The following is a 21,017-nucleotide window of genomic DNA, read 5'->3' on the forward strand; positions in this document are numbered from 1 at the left end:
ACGCAATCTATTTGCTCTGTCTATTTATAGATCAGTGTGGACCCTTCTCCCCCTGAGTAGATATCAGATCTGCACGCACCAGCCCACAGATCATGTTCTGCAGATGCCCGGTGCCAAATGAATTCCACTGTTATTAGTCAACACGTACAGTCTATGACAACATGACTGCTCAGAAAAACCTCTTAGCATTGATGTGTCAATCAGTTGTGACAGAACTCCCATATACTGTAGGAGGAGATGTATTAAACCTTCTGAAGACAATACGTTTTGGTACTGCTCATAGTAGCAACCAGATTCTACTGTAGCTGTACTTTATCTGGTACATAATACAGGTGACTGGTTTCTATGGGCAACACATACACTTGTGGTATTTAGAAGGTTTGCTAAATCTAACTCAGAGTCAAGATTTTTAATATCTACTATAGTAATAGTAATATCTACTATGTCTATTAGGAATGATGTACAGATGTGTACACATATATCTATCATCCGTGCAACACAAGTCGCATCTTTACATGTGTCTTTCTCCATTAAAATTCATCTTATAAACAAAACAGAGCATAAAAGAAAACAGAAGCAGCTTCTGCTGATTAATACAACAATGATATACAGCATGCCTATATTCAGTGTGTAACTGCTGCTGTTTCGACTTAAGAAATGGAACATTACACTGTTTTTCAGGTAAACACTGTACCGTAGCATTTTGTAAGCACCCTCAGTCACACACCAAAAATAGGCATGCCACATATCAGTTTAATCAGCAGAAGCTGCTTTAGTGTCCTGCTCGCTCCTATAAATAACATTCTTTTTTTGGGGGGGGGGAGAGACGCAAAAATGATGCATGGCGCTACCAAGTCATGGCGCGACTAGAATGGCTGTTTGATGTGAATGGAGGCTAGATGTATGTGGATACTGTACAAATAATCATATTAGGAAGCTTGCGTTTTTTATGTTTTTAGTAAGTAACTACATATGTTATAGAACATCCTAACTGCATGGGCCACAACTCCAACTGGATCTGAATGAGGGCCATGATGTCATCATTGTATTGTATTGTATTACCAAACTGCAAGTACACAATCAGGGCCGGCCTTAGGCATAGGCCAACTAGGCAATTGCCTAGGGCATTTGGAATGCCTAGGGGCATCAGCAGCTTCTGCTGATTAAAATGATATGCATGATATGAGGCTGTATCTGCATATGAAAGTGTATTCATGGAACTCACTGTAACATAGCATTCCGTATGCAGGTACAGCCACAGTCGCACACAGAATATAGGCATGCTGCATATCATTTTAATCAGCAGAAGCTCCTTGTGTGTGCTGGTCAAAACAATGCAAATAAGATGAATTTTCAGCAAAAAAGGCACTGAATGGGTGTGCTGGTTCTATTTAAAATATTGCGGGTAGGGACACCAAAATGATGACTGCTATGATGAGGGTTGATGGTGCTGGGAAAGGGGAGACGGAACTAGTGGCAGTGCTAGGGGGCAACAGTCAAAATCTTGCCTAGGGCGTAATTTAGGCTAGGGCCGGCTCTGCACACAATACCCAAATCTCCAGACAGAGGGAAATTATCCCGAATGCTCTTGTGCACACATCTCATTTCATATTGGTTCTTTACCTTTGCAGCTCCGTGAGGTGATGCACCTTTATCCAAGAGCAGCAGCGCCACTTTCTGGTTATCGTAATGTGCCGCAACATGCAGTGGAGTTAGCCCACTCTAAAAAACATGCAGAAATAAGGAGTATTACACACAGTGTGCACAGTAACTTTGGGTTGTACCAAAAAGGATTGTGTAACTAATGGATTTTGTAAAACTATCAGCTTAGTTGTGACCCACCCTCCTCACTGGGATAGCTGCAAAGTAGACTCTAACTCTGCAGAGAGGAAAGCATAATGTATAGATGATTATAGATATGCCCATACTACAATTTGTCCTGCACAATATGTCATGTGACTTGTTCAGTCACACAGTATAAACATACATACTTATTACTAGAGACAGGATTATATGCTACAAAAAAAGCTTGAAATATGCATGCAAATATGCATGAAAAATACTTAAAATATGCATGCTACATTAAATAATAAAAAAAAGTAATTTTTAACTTATTTATTTAAAAATCAGCATACAATTAGTTGCAAATAAACCTCAAAAATAGGCCCACAGCATCTGCAGATGTCAGTTAGCTGGCTGCTACAGAATACTGCAGCGTCCAAAGCTCTTCTTGCATCAACTACACGGACCCTTATCTCCAGCGCAGATGGATCAAATGTCAGCATAGCGTGTGAGGGTGGCGCAGTGGAAGGCTTCCTCCCTGCGCCGCATACTCACTGTGACACAGCATTTTCTCCGTGCCTCATGATGTCACAACCCTTCTGCCCACCTCCTCTGCTGCAGAAGTCTGTCTCTTGGTGTAAAGTCCCAGGCCAGGGGCAGGCAAAGGTTCAGGAGCTTCGTAATGGCATCCGCCCACGACTGACTTTTATCAACATGGATTGGCAGCCTAGAGCAGTGTCAGACATAGTGTACATCCAAGGTTCCCCACACTGTGCACATATTGCCCCAGCCTGCACACTCTACCTGTCAGGAACCAGGTTCAGTCTGTTTTGTTTTCTGTCAGTTTCTGTTTGGCATTTTGGCTTACTGGTGGCCTCCAGTGGCAGGTCTGTTGCCATTACAGCTTTGTGTTCTGGGAGCTTAATTTATTCACTAGGCTGTGAGATATTAAGCTAATCAAGTACTTGCTGGGAGACTGCCTAGAGATCCACCAGGTGTTATCAATCATCTGAGGCCTTGACAAGGCATGCTCTTATTTGGATCTCTGCCAGTTATAGCTTGCTGTTTTCTGTGCTGGTAGCTGCAGATCTACTGCTCTCTGGTCCTAGGTCCTGCTCCTGTTCCATTCAGTCTGGATTCTGTCGGAGTCCTTCTCACTTCAGTCTGGGTCCTGTTTACAGTCTTGTCCTGTGTCGTCTGGGTCCAGTCAAGTGTCCTATCCTGCTGCAGTCTGGATCAAATATCATTGTCCCCTTGCTGTCCTAGTCCAGGGACCTCCAGCCGTGGTGCAGCCATTGTCCAGCTGCCGTCTCATTGCAGTCACCGTGCAGCCGTAGTCCAGCCGTTATCCAGCTGCCCGATTGCTGCGGTCAGTGTCCAGTCTTGGGCCGGTCACGTAAGTGCTCCAGTGGAGCCTGGTTCTTTATTCCTATGGGCAAGCGTCCCTTCCTCCTTAGTTATAATCATTATTATCCTGGTTCTGCTCTCCGTGGTTCAGAGAGGCCCACAACTGTGGGTTTACGTCTGTTTTGGGGTACCGTCACTTTAAGAGTACTATTTTTATGTTGGCGTGTGTTTGGTTTGGTGGCGCCCTATTGTTGCTTTGTTCTGGTATTTGCGACTCGGTCGCGCTGTCCCGTCCTTGGCCTGGTGCCAGTTAGTCAGGTTTTTTTTCAGGTAGGCCCGTTAGTTAGATCTGCCTTTTGAGATACCCCCTGGCGATCGCTCACCCCTTGTCACCACATAACTCCTGGCTGCATCGGGGTCGGAGCAGGCTTAACCGGCTCCTTCGAACGCGGCGGCTACAGGCGAAGCCTAGCACTACCGCAGGGGTATTCCATCTGCCCGGGGGACTCAACAGAGTCAGTGTAGGGTTTCGCTGTGGCCGTTCTAACCAGCGGTCCCGGCTACGGGCTCACGCCTGATCTCCAGCTCCCTGCCTCCTGCAGCACCACACCAACATCCTCACGTTACTGTCTCCGGACTCCCACGGTGGGTAACCCCCAAGTCCGTAACACTATCACTACCTGGCCAACAGCAGCAGGGCAAAGCAGTGCTGTGACTCGTGGGTGGGAAGAGGGTGGGACCTAAAATATGCACCATCACTAGATTTTAGGTAAAATATGCAATAACCAGTGAGAATGGGCAAAATATGCAAATGAATATAATCCTGTCTCTACTTATTACAAATCGTGTAGTAAACCAAAATTCTCTCCACAGTGGTTTATTATTTGAGTACCTTGTAAGTTGCTTTAGTGTACAGTGTTTCTGGTTTATTATAAACTGCTTAAGTGTTTTCTATCTTTAGAAAATAAAATAGGTCTGAAGCTGTGTGTGTGCCACTTAGAGAGCATTACATGGAAAATGGAAGAACATTACAGATAGATTACAGAGTTTGGCCTTCATACAAGTGAGCAAATGCAATTCACAAGGGGATGCAGGATATTAGATGCAGCAACAGCAAAACCTTAATAATCTTCTCGCATGATTCTTATGTAACCTACAGTAGGTTATAGTGATAGTAAAGCATTGTGTTAACGTGTTCCTCACATTGGGGCAGGTGTATTGAACTTGGAAAAGAGATAAACTGGAGATAAAGTGGAGATAAGGTAAAAGAAGATAAAGCACCAGTCAATGAACTGTGTATGAAAAATGACAGTTGGGAGGTGATTTGCTGGTATTTTATCTCCTTTTACTTTAGCTCCACTTTATCTCCACTTTATCTCTTCTCCAGGCTTAATACATCTGCCCCATTGTTCTTAGGGTCGTGTAGAAACAAAAGAGGCGATGTACACACCGCAAACACTGTAGACTCATAATGCAACTTTATTATATTTTTACACTAGTGCATTTCCGCTTCTTGGTCTTTGGAACTACCCCCATTGCCTGTTTTACTTATGAGCAGATGTCCGAGATGCACTACATATGCATCCAATGCTGGTCATCACCGTTGGACACAGATCGAAACTGCAAGATTCATGGACTTCCACTAGGGGTTCCTGAGTGGTGACGGGGGGTTGGTTTGTACCTGCAGCTGTGTAGGAGGTGTGACAGGGACTGCATTGATGCAGTTCTCTGACACTGGCAACCAAATACCACTGGATATTCTGAGCAGCCATAGGTAGGTATGTATATATATATGTATATATATATATATATATATATATATATATTGTGAGCAGCCATAGGTAGGTATGTGTTTATGTATATATATGTTTAACATGGTGTAGACATGTGTTTGTGTATATACATGCATTTATTGTTGCTGTGCTCCACCTATAAGTGAATATAACGTAATATAATTGGTTCCACTCATTATTCTGAATATTTCATCTGTGATGTATGATGACATTGATGCTGTGTACATTCATACGATATCTCGTTGGTGGGGATCCCAGCATTCAAGAGACCGACCCAGGCATCCCAATATGGAGAAACTCAACAGGGGCACTGTAATTGAATTGGGCCAGCATTTATCTATCAATATTTGCAGCCGTAAATATTAAGTATCACTCAAATGTATCAGGAGGGACCTCAGCAGGAATCGCCAATCCCTGCTGCGATCCCTCCTGCACCGCCGCTGGCTGATACTATGGGGGATGTGAAGCTGCTCGATGTATCAACATTGGTCAGCAGCGCTTCGCATCCCTGGGCTACCGCCATTCTGAGATGCCGGTAGCCCATGGGCTACGGATCACACTTCCGTCAGGGCAGTGCGGTCAGCGGGGTCGGCGGGGGGTCAGCGCTAACTGCACATGCGCAGACCCCCAGCTTCCGGCTCAGCTCATCACAGGGACAGGCTCCTTTTATAGCCCTGTCCCTGCGCCTGAGGGGTGATACGTTCAGGTGATAGGATCGCATTATACAATGTGATCCTGGGCGGTAATAAATGGGCCCCTAAACCTTCTCCCCCATATCCATAGACTCATTTGTTAAGAGGGTATATTAGGAGCTGGCAGGAGGAGGTCGGCAGCACAGCACCATGTAAGGTGAGGCTATCAGCGCTGCTGGGGGCCAGGGCTCTGTCACCACTGAGGTGATTCCCAAATGAAAAATCCCCTCTCTCTGCTCTCCCATGATGCAGGAAGTGCCCCAAAATGTGACCTTTATCTCATTTAATTACTCTTCTCTACTAACCACAATCTCCTTTTGGCATATTGGTTCACAAATTAAAATGTTATACTCCTTTCTCCCCCATAAAACAGGTTCTCTTGCACAGAAGTGGTAGATGGAAAAGCGATGATCTTTGTACATGGCCACCACTTTGTGATTTTCCATCCTGTACCACGGAGCACGTGGTATTCAGAGACGGATCTGCACCCACCTTTCCAGCAGCGTCCGGGGATGCGCTCTTCTGCAGAAGTAGTTTGGCCACCTCAATCTTCCCATATTTTGCAGCGACGTGCAGAGGAGTAAATCCTTTCTGTAAACACAAGGTTTAGAAGTGGTAAAACAGGTTTTTCCATCTGCAAAGCTAAAACCGTTTCAACAATACCCGTAACAGGTTCTGAATCCTAAATTGTAGCTTTTTCCACCTTGGTTTATTAAATCCTACAGCAGTGGTGGCCAAACAGTCGATCGCGATCTACCGTTAAATCGCGGAGCTCTCACTGGTAGATAGCGATCAAATGCCAATAGTGTGCCATGCAAATTCACACCCTAGCGAATCAACCGGAACAACCCCCTAAGTGTTCTCAATCTACTGTATGTGCCCTGTTAATCCATATCACCTGGAATTCTAACTTTCATTCCTTGACCCTGTAACACTTGTTTACCCAGTTTAAATAAACAGCTGGTGATATTTCATATCGGGCAATAATATAGACAGCTATGTCTACATAATGTCTGTTTCTACTTGATTGTCCCCCTATTTAATGGGTAAAACTGTGAAAATGTAAAACATAAAAAAAGGTCTCCTTCAATTCTCAACATATTGCTGCCTTAGTGCTGCTAATTTATCATGAATCACTAACCAGTGAATTTGCAAACTGAGGGACTATCGAATGACGGTGCGTGCGTTCCGTATGCATTGCGCATGCGCTAAAACAATTACTGGCTGAAAATGCATATGGGTCTTAAACGCTTTGTGGCCAGACTGACAGGAAGCCAGTGTTTGGGGGTTGGAAGCCGACAGTTTTCTGGGTATGTCTAAAAAACCGCAGCCATGCCCAGGTGTTTTTGAGAAGGATCTGTGTCGTAAGTAAGCAATGACCAATTCCACTCAGTCACAGTTTAGTGGAAGGGTTGGAGCTACGCACAATCGCACAGACTGCAAAAACCTTTGGATGGTTCAGAATTTATAATGGATTTGTGAGTCGATGGTATGATGGATTTGTGAGTCGATGGTAGTTAGCAATCCATTCGCAAATTTAAAACTGTTAAAAAACATTATTAAAACTATCTGAAACATTTAATATATTACATACTGTTCCCTTACTGTAGTAAATAGGAAGATGTTAAGTGGCAGTAGAGATGTGTGACCTGACCATATACTGTATATTGTAGAACAGAATTGTATTATTCCTTGCAACATTAAATGATGCTCATTGAGTACAGAATACAATAACCTGAATTTCAATGCCTGTAACTTACCTTTGTCACTATTGCATATGAAGCTCCATGGTCCAGTAGAACAGATGCTACATCATCGTGACCCTCCCTGGCAGATAGGTGCAGTGGAGTATATCCAGAAGTTGTAGCGGCATCTGGACAGGCTCCTTGCTTGAGCAACTGCTGAACGATGTCTGCTTTCCCCAGGCGAGCGGATATGTGCAGAGGTGTCTGGTCATCCTGAACATAGAGACAGAAACATAGGAAATCATCCTCTAAATCTGCAAATGCTTTGTAAAGATAATCTATTTTTAAACAAATTATTCCAAAACTAGTTACCAGCCTGTCAAAATGACGGAACAATATAACAGTAATGTTAGCAGCGGGGGCTGTGCGCGTCCAATCTGAGCAACAATTGCATTGCATGGACAACATCTATTGGCTGCTGGCGTATGCAGCAATTGAATTCCTCTCACAGAGGTGAGGAGCAGCGATAGCTTTTTTTTTTATATAGGATACTGAAATGTTTCTGTATCTATATGTGTCATTTGATGTTTAAAAGTATGACCAGGGAAGAATCATCAAACAATTGTTTTAAAATTATGTGTACAATAGAATAAAACATTTATGGGGGGATTGGGACTTAATTTGAATGAAAATGCAGCCTATTAAGTCACCACCAAACGGGCCATCTATATACTGTACCACAAAGTATCCCTTGGCTGCCTCCATTGTGTGTATTAAAATACTGTTTAAGCATTGAAAATACAGTTTAGCTCTTAAAGTGTCACTTGTAAATATCCATATATGTATTTTGCAAGCATGTATAATAATTTAGTATGTTGTACTGTCAGAAACAAGTCTTTGTTAAGCCCTGTCCCCAGTCATTCTATGTGGCAAGATGTGCATGACGATTCCCTGGGGCCTAGTTTGCATCCCATGCTGATTCCAAGCTGGTTCCACGCTGCATGGGCGCAGCCACTACACTTGCAGTCACATGTCAGATTCCTCTAACAAATTTCACTGTCACTAGGTTGGCCAATTCTGGGATCGGAATCGTCGGGATCCCGAGATATGGCCCCCAAAATGCCAGGATTTCGGGATTAAACTACACATGCACAGTCTAATGCTGGGCAGCATCTGAGTTAGCAGTCAGACGCTGCCCGGCTTCTCCCGTCGCTGGCAGTGCGGCTCTGCACAGCGAGACTAGGTCAGAGGTCACTCTGCATAGGTCGCACAGCCTGCCTCCGTCCTGAGCCGAACAGCCCGCTTCCACTACGTCCTGGGCCCAGCCCGCCATCCCGTCCTGGCTCCATCAGCCCGGCTCGCCCGCCCTGGCTCCATCAGCCCACCCGGCTCCACCGCCCACCTTCTCGACTCCCGACTGCACCATGCATGTAAGTAAATGTAAGTAAATATGCGGGACAGCCAGGATGTTTTTTTTTTTAGGGAAGCCAATCCCAGGATTCCGGGAATCCCGGGATTGGGCATTTTTCAATCCTAAATTCTGGGATTGAAAAAATGCCCCTGGATTGGCATCCCTACCTGTGACCTTGTTACTCTGACCTGTGCACTTGATCATGTGATCAAGGAGTGCACAGGTACTTCCTGGGGAAGACTGAGGAAGCCGCCGACTCCAGTGACAGGCGGAGAAACGCGTTTTTGAGCCCCCATTCATCGCTGGTCCTGCATTGTGCATTGTTCCTGTTCAGCGCAAATATACGTGGATTACAAACAAACAACTACCCAGCTGGCTGGTCCAGCAGGAGAAGGTCCCCATCACAGTTATTCCGGAGTACATCTCTGGTAAATTCTTGGAGAGATTGACCTGAGGTTAATAACCACATAAAACAGCGCACCATCCATGGAACCAAGTGTACAGGACTGGTAACTATATGAAACACCTAATTGCCTCTAGCTAAATTTGCACAAAGCCTCATTCATTGTTACATTAGAAGTGACTGAACCAAACGGCAATCCTAGCTAATCCAGCTTTTATTATATGTTTAGTGTTGTATGTCTTGTTTGTATGTTGTATTGTGTACACAATTTATGAATTGTTATTGGGGGGAAGCTTCATTTGATATGTTGTTTTAATAAAATGCTTTATATTCCATACTAAAAATTTATGGTCATTCAATTACTGAGCAGGACCGCGCTTCTTAAAGTGACAGACACTCTCTAGTGTCTGACACTCATTTTCTACTTCCTGGGGTTAATTGATGCTGTGACTTGCAGCCAATCACAGACAGGCAGGGGGGATATAGGTCAGGCCTCTGGCACTTCCTCCTTGCCTTGAAAAACTTGTCTGATCCCTGATCAGGTGTTGACTCTCAAAGTCTACACAGTTTGTCCACGGCTCCCAGGTCGTTACCCTCTCCCCACCCAGGCCACCAATGTCTATCTCGACTCCCAGGCCTTTGACATTCCTCTGCTCCCAGGCCGTCGACATCCCTTCGGCTCCCAGGCCATCGTCATCCCTCTGGCTGCCATGTCGTCAACATTCCTCCGGCTCCTAAGCCAACACAGCCACCTACTCCCAAACTGACACTGTCGGCTGTCCACGGCTCCCAGGCCGACACAGTCTCAAGTTCACCATCACTACCCATCACTAACCATTCCTCAGTGATTGGCCAGTTACTGTAGGTGTGGGAACTCTGTCAGAGGGCCACGGCCTGTCCAATGAAAGCAGCAAAGTCCAAACCTCTGTGTGGGGGTCACCACAGCCGGGGACACCAGATACCCGAGCCCCGACATGTATACTCTGTTTCACAGTCAAAGTCAATCACAGGCAATCAAAAAGATCTTGAAAGGTTCAGAAGACTATACAGAACACTAGATTGTATTTGGCTTCCTATTAATGTAAGGACATTGTACAGGTAATATAAATCAGACAGATCTGGTCTGCTACACTCACCTTTGCTTTAGCTTCTACTTGAGCTCCATTTTGCAAAAGATATCGGACAACTTCTGACTGACCGGCTCTTGCAGCCATATGGAGTGCCGTCTCTCCTCTCTAGAACATTTAAGAACAATACACAGGTTATTTCACAACTTTCAAAAATAGGTTTTATATACACAGTAGATGTACCATAATACACCTAGCGACCATATGCCATACTGAGTAACTGAGCTGCTCTGGGAGGTGCATACACTCTTTTTCTTTAGATATTATGGGAAATTTACCAAGATGGGAGTTCTATTTAACATGGGATGTTGCTATGGGCAACCAATCAGATCCTGTCTATTATCTTCTAGAAGGTGCTAAATAAATAAGAAGTAGATCCTGATTGGTTGCCCATAGCAACATCCCATGTGAAACAGAACTCCCATCTTAGTAAATTTCCCTCTCTGAATCTTATTCACGTTGCAGACACAGTGAAAAAACACTTTTTGTACTAAAAACTGGGCGGCGGAATTAGTTTTTCTGTGACTTTGTCTAGTGTGCACACAATATCTATAATAATGTGTGCTCCTATGCATCGTTAATGACCCCCTCCCTCATCTGAACATGTACATACCTCCCAACTGTCCTGCTAAATGAGGGAACGTCCCGGTTTTTGGGGACGTTCCCGCATCCCTCCCGCGGCCGTCGGTGTCCCACTGCGGAGGGGGGGGGGGCAGTTGGGAGTCCACCCCAATCTGACAGAATAGACGTCATGCACAGATATTCAGTCTTTTCATCTATTCAGCGGCGCGGTTAGGGAAGCCAATCCCGGGGCATTTATTCAATCCCGGGATTCGGGATTGAAAAATGCTCAATCCCGGGATTCCCGGGATTGGCTTTCCTAATAAAAAAACGCCCTGGCCGCCCCGCATTTACTTACATTTGCAGGGGCGGCCGGCGGCCGGGTTGATGGGTGGGAGCTGCGATGCCGGGTGGGCAGCTTCATCCGGCCGGCGGCAGGGTGGGAGCCGGGATACCGGGTGGGCAGCTTCCTACTTCGGGAGCCGGGTTGCTGGGTCGGCTGGCTGGCTAGGTGGGCGGGCGGGCGACTTCATAATGCGGAGTTGCTTGCTTGCTGGGTGGGCTGGCTAGGTGGACGGGCGGCTTCATCTCTGCCTGCCTGCACAGCGTGACCTCTCGTCACGCTGAGAGGTCACGCTGCGCAGGGTTGCTCTGCCGGGTATGGGAGTATTCGGGCAGTGGCTGAGCGAGTGCTCAGACGCTGCCCGGCATTAGACTGCGCATGCACAGTCTAATCCCGAAAATCCCGGGATTGGAAACTCCAATACCGGGATTGAAATCCCGGCATTTTGGGGGCCAAATCCCGGGATCCCGCCGATCCCGATCCTGGGATTGGCCACCCTAGGCGCGGTGGCTGAAAACGGGGGCACAGTCTAATTTGCATAAGCTGCTCCCTCATTTGCATACGCCACTCCCCCTTTTCGGGCGCTCGCTATTCTTCTATTGAAAAAGGTGGGAGGTATGAATGCACAGGGAGATCTTCATTAGCAACGGCCATGCCCCTGCTCCCCCCGTCGCTCCCTGCCGGCATTGTCATGGGTGTATGCACTTGCTGATGCCAGCAACCCGCTGGGTCCTTGCCGCCACCAATATTGGCATCAGTGGGGATCGCTTAGTGTGTATGGGTTATTATTGTGCTATTGGAAGATGCCGCATCTGCCTACTGCCTTTCATTTGCATATCAGAGCCAGTGGCAATACGAGGAAATGTCAAAGGCAGGATGTAAATCATGAACACAAAAGAATATAGCCAAGATTTCAGTCATAAATAGTATCAGTAAAAAAATGATGTAAAGTACAGTACTTGAGCCTGAATGGGAGAAAAGTGCTATATAAACAGAATTAATATTATTTGAGCAATATAAGCATTAGTGTTCATTCTAATACCCTGTATCTTCCAAAACCTGTGGATAGGGGTTTGGAGATCAGTTGCACAAGAAAAAGAGGTAAGTATATAGTTAATTAACAATAGGCCCCCTGTTGTTTGAGTCACATTAAATTCCTATATCTCTAGGGGTGTGCTACCACGGACAAAATTTAACAAGACTTTATTCAAGAAGAGAGAAGGTTTGTCTTATGGTGGTGCACCATTTATAAGAAAAGAGAGTCATAAAATATACCTTTTATTGGTTGTATTATTTAAAAAGAGCGAAATATGACATACAACATAAAACATAGACACAAGTGAAAACAGTGTGATAAAAAATGCACGTGCGAGTTCTGAGAGCAACTACCTGTATTGATTGCATCAATGACACTTATTATAAAGTTCCTTCTTATAGTATTAAACAATTACTGAGGAGAAAGTGTCCCAAATTTAATATGTGGTGTGGATTGTACCCAGTTTTCTGCAAACTTTTTTATTTTGGTATTATTATTATTATCACACTTTTGGCTACTGCTCCATATGGGTATCCCTATTTGCTGAATATGACACCATCAACATTTACAGCGCAGAGGCACTAGAGAAATGGGTGGTATCAGACAATACTCAAATGGCATGAGGCAGTGTCATATGCATCACATGGGTTATGGTTGTTTGCAGAAGAGGAGACATTACATGTGTTGCCACCGCCAATTACTAGTCAATACACCGTGGTCAATACCTATTCTTATGTATTGTCTGTAATTTGGGCGTATGGAGGCATACACTTTAGGTGGATATAAGTATGTTTATGTACCGTTGCTACTGACTACATAAACTCCCATGGGATAAGTGCTATGAAGCGGACTGACAGATATCAGCAGGGCCCTGAGGAAGACCTGCGAAGCGTACGCCGACCGACCTAGCCATGCGCACGTTCTCAGAGCACTACCGCCTTAATTATGTGTGTGTGATTGTTATACTAGTCCTTTTCAGGACTCTAATGAACCTAACTACCGATACTGTTTATGTGCCAATGTGATATCAGTCCTTCTTAGGACTCTAATGTATGTGACAGCTCCACTGACACCAGCCCCCCTTAACCGCAATGCTAACGGCTTAGGCGGCTAGCGGTACAGGAGTAACGACGGATGCGTGTCAGTCCGCTACTCAGCACTTGTCCCTAGCACAGGGAGTGCTTACAGACAGCGGCAACAGTGCCTGTTCACCCTGAACTGAGAGCAGTCTCCCTGTAAACGCAGCGCCAGCAGCTCAGGCAGCCAGCATTACAGAGAGGGACAGTCTGTGCTCATCGGTTCAGCACGCAGCACTTGTCCCCAGCACAGTGGATGCTTACAGCGGCAACAGTGTACCTATACATAAGTACCCCTTACTGACAGCAGTCCCCCTGTAACCGCAGCGCTAACAGCTCAGGCGGCCAGCGGCACAGAGAGGGGCAGCAGGTATCTGTCAGTCCGCTTCATAGCACTTATCCCATGGGAGTGTATGTAGTCAGTAGCAACGGTACATAAACATACTTATATCCACCTAAAGTGTATGCCTCCATACGCCCAAATTACAGACAATACATAAGAATAGGCATTGACCACGGTGTATTGACTAGTAATCGGCGGTGGCAACACATGTAACGTCTCCTCTTCTGCAAACAACCATAACCCATGTGATGCATATGACACTGCCTCATGCCATTTGAGTATTGTCTGATACCACCCATTTCTCTAGTGCCTCTGCGCTGTAAATGTTGATGGTGTCATATTCAGCAAATAGGGATACCCATATGGAGCAGTAGCCAAAACGTGTGATAATAATAATAATACCAAAATAAAAAAGTTTGCAGAAAACTGGGTACAATCCACACCACATATTAAATTTGGGACACTTTCTCCTCAGTAATTGTTTAATACTATAAGAAGGAACTCTATAATAAGTGTCATTGATGCAATCAATACAGGTAGTTGCTCTCAGAACTCGCACGTGCATTTTTTATCACACTGTTTTCACTTGTGTCTATGTTTTATGTTGTATGTCATATTTCGCTCTTTTTAAATAATACAACCAATAAAAGGTATATTTTATGACTCTCTTTTCTTATAAATGGTGCACCACCATAAGACAAACCTTCTCTCTTCTCGAATAAAGTCTTCCAAAACCTGTGCAGTTCCTCTTCCCTGCCAGGGATGTCACTGTGTACTTTGGTGCTTCTAGCTGGTCTGCACATTAGTGCCGAAATACAAAGACCCCACTTTGCTAGAAGAAGAGGAACTGCATGGGATTTGGAAAATACAGGGTGCAAGAATGGGTATCCGGACTGATCATAGACTGACTCATGATAGACAGTCATATGGTCGACCACTAATGGTCGACAGTCACAAGGTCCACAGGGTCTAAAGGTCGACAGGGTTTAAAGGTCAACAGGCAAAAGGTTGACATGAAAAAGGTCGATGTGCATTTTTTCATGCCCTACCATCTACTAGGGCGTGGTGGGAGAATAATAAAATAGTGTGCCGAGCGCAGCGAGCAATGCGGTACACTTAGACAGTGTCCATGTCAACCTATGTCGACATAGACACCCTAAAATCATTAACAACTCATGTCGACCTTTTTACATGTCGACCTTTTTCCATGTCAATCTTTTACCTGTCGACCTTTTAACCATGTCGACCCTTTTCATGTCGACCATATAACTATGTGGACCCTTTACCTGTAGACCTTTAGAACCTGTGGACCATTAGTGGTAGACCATATGGCTGTCTCTCATGAGACAGTCTATGATGCATACCATAACCCTAGAATGAACACTAAGTATACACCATATTTTCGTGCAACAGAAAACCTTTATTTTAGCAAATGGTGAAACATACACATACATATTAATATACATACACTTACATATTAAGATATTTTCAGAAATCCCATAAATTAGGTCAAGTTTCACATGTTTTTAAATATTTGGACTTTGGATAATTCAGAGCAGCGCAAGTGAAATACAGTTTCCAAACAGTGGAATTTTACCGTCTAGAAAAACACACAATGAATGTTTTGCACTAGTCCTGGGAACTAACTGTAATCACTAGAAGAAATCAGTTCTCAGCTTACACATCATCAGCCACACACCCAGATTTATGCATCCAGGAAAAGTATACTATTTGTGGTATCCCCAGATCTAAAAGTAGCACCACTGCAGAGGACACGAGTGAAACTGTTCAAAAAAAAATAAGTCAATACCTGAGACGGATAAGACTGCTATTTTAGGTTACGTAATGCCAGTTACTGTGCATTTGGCTGCCAGCATGAACATGCACTTTATACATTAACAAGCTGACTTAAAAGACAAGATCTCCTGAGAATATCATGTTTAACATCCAAGCCAAAACAGTATTGCACGGTGGTGGAAGGGGTCGGTGTCATTTTCATAGCTATGCAGGCTGTCTCTTACCCACGTAGAAACTGCAGTTTCTGCATAATTATGTGTGTCCCCGCTATGTATTAACAGCCAAAACGGCGAAAACACTCTAGAACACAGTCCCCTCTAGTAAGCAGCCCATCCACCATTATTTTACTTTAAAAAATTATCCTTTAAGGCCAACTAAATCAAATAAACTGAATGAAACAATAGAAAAAAGTTATATTTTTCAGCAGGAACCAGCAGGAACTCAGTTCCTGAACCGCAACATAAATATGACATCATCAGGACATACTTGCCTACTTTTGAAAACTAGTTTAGGGGAGATTATAGTTGGTAGTAGAATTTTGCACACCGCCCCATTGAGGGTGTGTGTATGCTCCACCCAAAGAGCGTGTCTAGTTCCATATATGGAGAGATTGTGAAAAGAGATTGTGAACGTGGCACCTAGAAGCGTGGGTGCGTACTGCTACATCTGAGAGGAATCTTTTAAAATGACTTCTATCCAAATGTAGATGATCCGCAAAGCAGTTAGTAAGAGATACTATACTTGGTAAAGTGCTGGGAAATGGTGCTGATGATTCAATGTACAATGTATCTATCTCTCATTCCTTTTTTCCCAAAAAATGTAACAGTATTATGTGGGCTAGGTGACATGAGGGAGATTGCTAGACTAATGAAGGAGAGAGGGAGATTGCTGTTATTTCAGGGAGTCTCCTGCAGATTGCAGGAGTGTAGGCAACTATGCATCAGGAACTGGGTTCCTGAGCCTGTTCTGGGCCAAAATGTACTTTCCATAAGATGAGCTTTAAATTAAAGTCATCTGTGAGTGCCTTTGTTTCTAAATACAATATATACACATCTCTCTCTCTCTCTCTCTCTCTCTCTCTCTCTCTCTCTCTCTTGTTATTTCATTGATCCACCGCCAGACCTGGAGTTCTTGGACCTATTTTTCCCCCCAGTCTCCGAAAAAAAGCTGGTGTTACTGTATGTGCGATTTGTTGAAAAAATGAGCAGAGTTGATTGCCCTGAAGTGCCAGGGACGTGGTCCAGTGAACAACCAGACTGACGCAAATGCAATGTTTTATACGTCATGTATGGCTGGCTTTATTTGTGTAATGTTTTCTGGTTTTTATCTCTTGTTATTGGTGGGAAAATCTAGTGAAGAACCACTGTACTCACCACATTGGTTGTATTAGGTGATGCACCATGATGCGTTAACTGAGAGACGATATTGACGTGTCCCATGAAGGCAGCAACGTGGATCGGCGTCAGACCCGACTAGGAACGAGACAAGAGATTCAATTATTCATATCTAGCATAGATTAGAAGTGAATAATATCCAATCATTTGGAAGATAATGAGGATACATTAGTTTGTCTACCTTTGTGTAATGTAATGTTTCCCTATTTGTTAAATAGAAGAAAAAGAAAATAAATACACTAATACGCCCTACACACACGCCGATATTAAGGCATTTTCTAAGCGACTTTGCTTTGTTTGGCAAAGTCGCTTAGAAAATGCCCCTACATCGGTGTGTGTGTGTGTAGGGGCTATATGACAGCAATGCAGTGTCCATCAATATCGGCATCGGCAGGGTTCTCTCACCGGAGAACACTGGTGCTGTCAGCTCGCTCAGCACACAGAGCTGACAGCTCGCTGTGTGTGTGGGCTGTCAGCTCTGTGTGCTGAGCGACAGAGGAGCAGAACGGCCCGACATAGCACAGCTAGGTCGCCCTACACATCGGCTTGTGTGTAGGGCCCATTAGGGCGACAAGAGATTTGTGTAGCTAAATATAATCAAGGCAAATTTCAGAGGAATAGACTATATGTTAGTGTACCTCATGAAACAACAGTCAGAAAGCAGCAATTAAAGTGCAAGCCAATGTGACAATGTAACACTGCAGTCTATAGCCAGACTCCAGAGACAGTTGTAGAACTACTGTACTCCATTTCAAATCATGCCACATTACAGTGCTGCCCCCAAATCATATTATACCACACTAAAGTTCTTCCACTTCCTATTGTGCCACAAAGCAGTGGTGCACCAGTTCATTTTATGTTACATTATAATACCATCCACTTCATTTATACCACATTACAATGAGGCCCCAAAAAAATGTTTGTAAGGGCCTTCAGATACTGTGTCTACCAATGGTGGAAAATGTATATACTGTAACACAAATAACTATGACAGGGAAGTTGGGCCCACCTCGGCTCTAGGCCCCAAAGTAGCTGCACTTCCTGCATCTACAGAAGATACTGCCTTGTATAGGACACAAGTAACTGTTACAAGGAGGGTTGGCCCCTCTCAGCTCTGGGCCCCATAGCAGTTACACTCCCTACAACTATAATAGCTTCTTCCTCAGCCACGGGGGCTATGTGGGTCTCCTATAAGCACAGCGCATACTGCATGCCATTCTCACAATAGCAGATCTGGCATCTCCATCACTCTAGTAATGTAGTGTTCCGCACCTGGTCACCGGCGTCACAAGTAACATATTTCTAGACCCAGCATTATGATGTACATGCTTTATATGAACTATGTCAGGGTTGCCTACCCTCCCGGAATGGCCGGGAGGCGCCCGAAAATTGGGGAAAGGTGGGCAACACTCCCGGATACCGGCGCATAGTCCCCACTCAGCAGCAGCGTTAATTTCCAGCAATTCGTGGATTTCCGGGAGAGGGGGCTAAAATGCAACTAGTGTCATTTAGCCCCTCCCAGTAGACCCATGAATTTCGGGATTTGCATTACAGGGGGGCAGGACTTGATGACATCTACATCAGACCCCGCCCCCGAAGTGCTGCTGACAGTCTCCTCTCAGTCTCCTAGAGAGGAGACTTTAAAAGTAGGCAACCCTGAACTATGTGTTACAGTCAGCTTACACAATTACATGCATAATGATGAATGTTTTACAATTAATTTTACCTATGTTCAGTATCATTACAATAATATTACTCACTTCTGTGACTGCCTGTATAGATGCGCCATGTTTCAGGAGAAGCTCCATTACTTTAACTCTGTTTTTCTTGCAGGCAATATGAAGTGGTGTAAAGCCATTCTGTTAAGGGAAACAAAGGAGAATTATTTCAGTAAGTAAGTATATTACAGAGCCGGCCCTAGGCAAAGGCAAACGTTTGGAATGCCTAGGTGCACCATCAGCTTCTGCTGATTAAAATGATATGCAGCATGCCTATATTCTGTGTGTGAGTGAGGCTGTATCTGCATATGAAATTGTGTATTCATGGAAATCCCTGTAAAATAGCATTCCGTATGCAGGTACAGCCACAGTCGCACACAGAATATAGGCATGCCACATATCATTTTAATCATCGGAAGCTCCTCGTGTGTCCTGGTCACATAACAATGCAAATAAGATAAATTGTCAGCAAAAAAGGCACCCAACGTTAGCAGAACTGGCCAGGAGCTGCATGGCCTATTGAAAGAAGATGTAAACATCTGTATCCAAGCAGAGGCAAAGGTCACAGTGTTAGTGGCTGTGCGAGTGCTGTCTGGGGGTGGGTTGGTTGTGCAATAGTGTTTGGCATATGTGTAAGGGGCATTATGTGTGTCATGTATAAATGCACTAATAATGTGCGACATATGTGTAACAGGCATTATGTGTCTGTGTATAAGGGCATTAATAATGTGCGACATATGTGTAATGGGCATTATGTGTGTCATGTGTATAAGGGCATTAATAATGTGCAACATATGTGTAATGGGCATTATGTGTGTCATGTGTATAAGGGCATTAATAATGTGCAACATATGTGTAATGGGCATTATGTGTGTCATGTGTATAAGGGCATTAATAATGTGCAACATATGTGTAATGGGCATTATGTGTGTCATGTGTATAAGGGCATTAATAATGTGCAACATATGTGTAATGGGCATTATGTGTGTCATGTGTATAAGGGCATTAATAATGTGCAACATATGTGTAATGGGCATTATGTGTGTCATGTGTATAAGGGCATTAATAATGTGCAACATATGTGTAATGGGCATTATGTGTGTCATGTGTATAAGGGCATTAATAATGTGCAACATATGTGTAATGGGCATTATGTGTGTCATGTGTATAAGGGCATTAATAATGTGCAACATATGTGTAATGGGCATTATGTGTGTCATGTGTATAAGGGTATTAATAATGTGCAACATATGTGTAATGGGCATTATGTGTGTCATTATGTGTATGAAGGGCATTAATAAAGGTTGGCATAATGTTTAAGGGGCATTATGTTTATAAGGACATGTGCATCTCCCTCCCGCTGCCAAAGTAAAAAAATATACAGACAAGGGGCGAGATGCTCCAAACAAAAAATGCTTTAAAAACCCAGTTTTTACCGTATTTTCATATGCAGCAAAGCCCCACTGCCAGGGCTTCACTGCGGGGGTTACGCCAGTTCTAGATGGTGTACCCCATGGAAGCCTATGGGCTTCCCATCACGTCCCACGCTGCCCTGCGCACCCCCAGCCGCCACCCCCCCCCCTCACCTGAGTCAGGGCAGCCTCCTGCTGTGCTGCCCGGACCAGTGACCTCCTCCTCCCTGCACTGCTTCCGGTTGCAGGGAGGAGGAAGCGGAGCCCTCACAGCCGGGTAAGGGTTTAGGGAGGGAGGGGGCACCCGCTGCACTTCGCCGACCATCGCGCCTTTTCATTAATAATCGCTTATGTTACTGCACATGCGATTATTAACAATGTGAATGCCGGTGATGTGCGGCCGGGGTTATTAGAGAATCCCGCCCCCATGCCAGCCCTTGGCTGGCAATCCGGAAGGGGCACCTTTTACGAGCGATATATGCCTGACAGGCATTAATACATCGCCAGCACCGTAAACACCAGTGAGGCTTCCCTGGACAGCGGCGCCAAGCGGTAAGGGGCAGGCTGTACTCACCGCACATTAAGTGCACAATTAATACATTGCAAAAAACGGAAACAAAACAAACATTAACAAGCGTTAGTGCACCAAATGCACTTCCTAGAAAGGAGGAGCCCTGGGTGGAGACTGCACATGGCTCCACCTGCTCTCTTAATATGCCCCTGACTGTTTTCCTTCCACTATAACTCTAAACACAGCACGTTAATTCAGTGTGTGTGAGGCAGCAATCTTTAACACACTCACTTGCTGCCATTGTGTACATCACTCAGTCATTGCCCCACTTGAGTTTACAGTCTAACATATGCAGCAACACAATGAAAAGACTGATGCTTTAGCACTCAAAATGGCTGCCCCCTCTCGGTTAAAGCAAAAGCTGCTCTTTAAAGACAAATCCATATTTAACATGATACAGGTTGAGTATCCCGTATCCGAGTATCCGTTATCCGAATTATTCCGAAAACCATACATTCCAGAAAGTGACATTTATTTATTTTTTGCTAAAAACTCACTGGGGACATTTGTAACAGCATCACTGGGG

The 21,017-nt window shown here is 44.5% G+C and overlaps 1 protein-coding gene across 8 annotated transcripts in view; it reads right to left on the reverse strand.

Moving 5' to 3' along the window:
* Nucleotides 1-21,017, reverse strand: part of ANK3 (ankyrin 3) — a 333,783-nt gene that overhangs the window by 122,176 nt on the left and 190,590 nt on the right. For all 8 annotated transcript variants that reach the window (XM_083149133.1, XM_083149134.1, XM_083149135.1 and 5 more), the window contains 6 exons: nt 18,551-18,649; nt 16,770-16,868; nt 10,250-10,348; nt 7,375-7,572; nt 6,107-6,205; nt 1,624-1,722 (listed from right to left, as the gene is read on the reverse strand). In XM_083149133.1, the coding sequence (XP_083005259.1) occupies nt 1,624-1,722; nt 6,107-6,205; nt 7,375-7,572; nt 10,250-10,348; nt 16,770-16,868; nt 18,551-18,649 (693 nt within the window). The remainder of the gene's footprint in view (nt 1-1,623; nt 1,723-6,106; nt 6,206-7,374; nt 7,573-10,249; nt 10,349-16,769; nt 16,869-18,550; nt 18,650-21,017) is intronic.

The sequence above is a fragment of the Crinia signifera genome, chromosome 6 (genome assembly GCF_055691185.1).
Source record: "Crinia signifera chromosome 6, ASM5569118v1, whole genome shotgun sequence".
Taxonomy (NCBI): domain Eukaryota; kingdom Metazoa; phylum Chordata; class Amphibia; order Anura; family Myobatrachidae; genus Crinia; species Crinia signifera.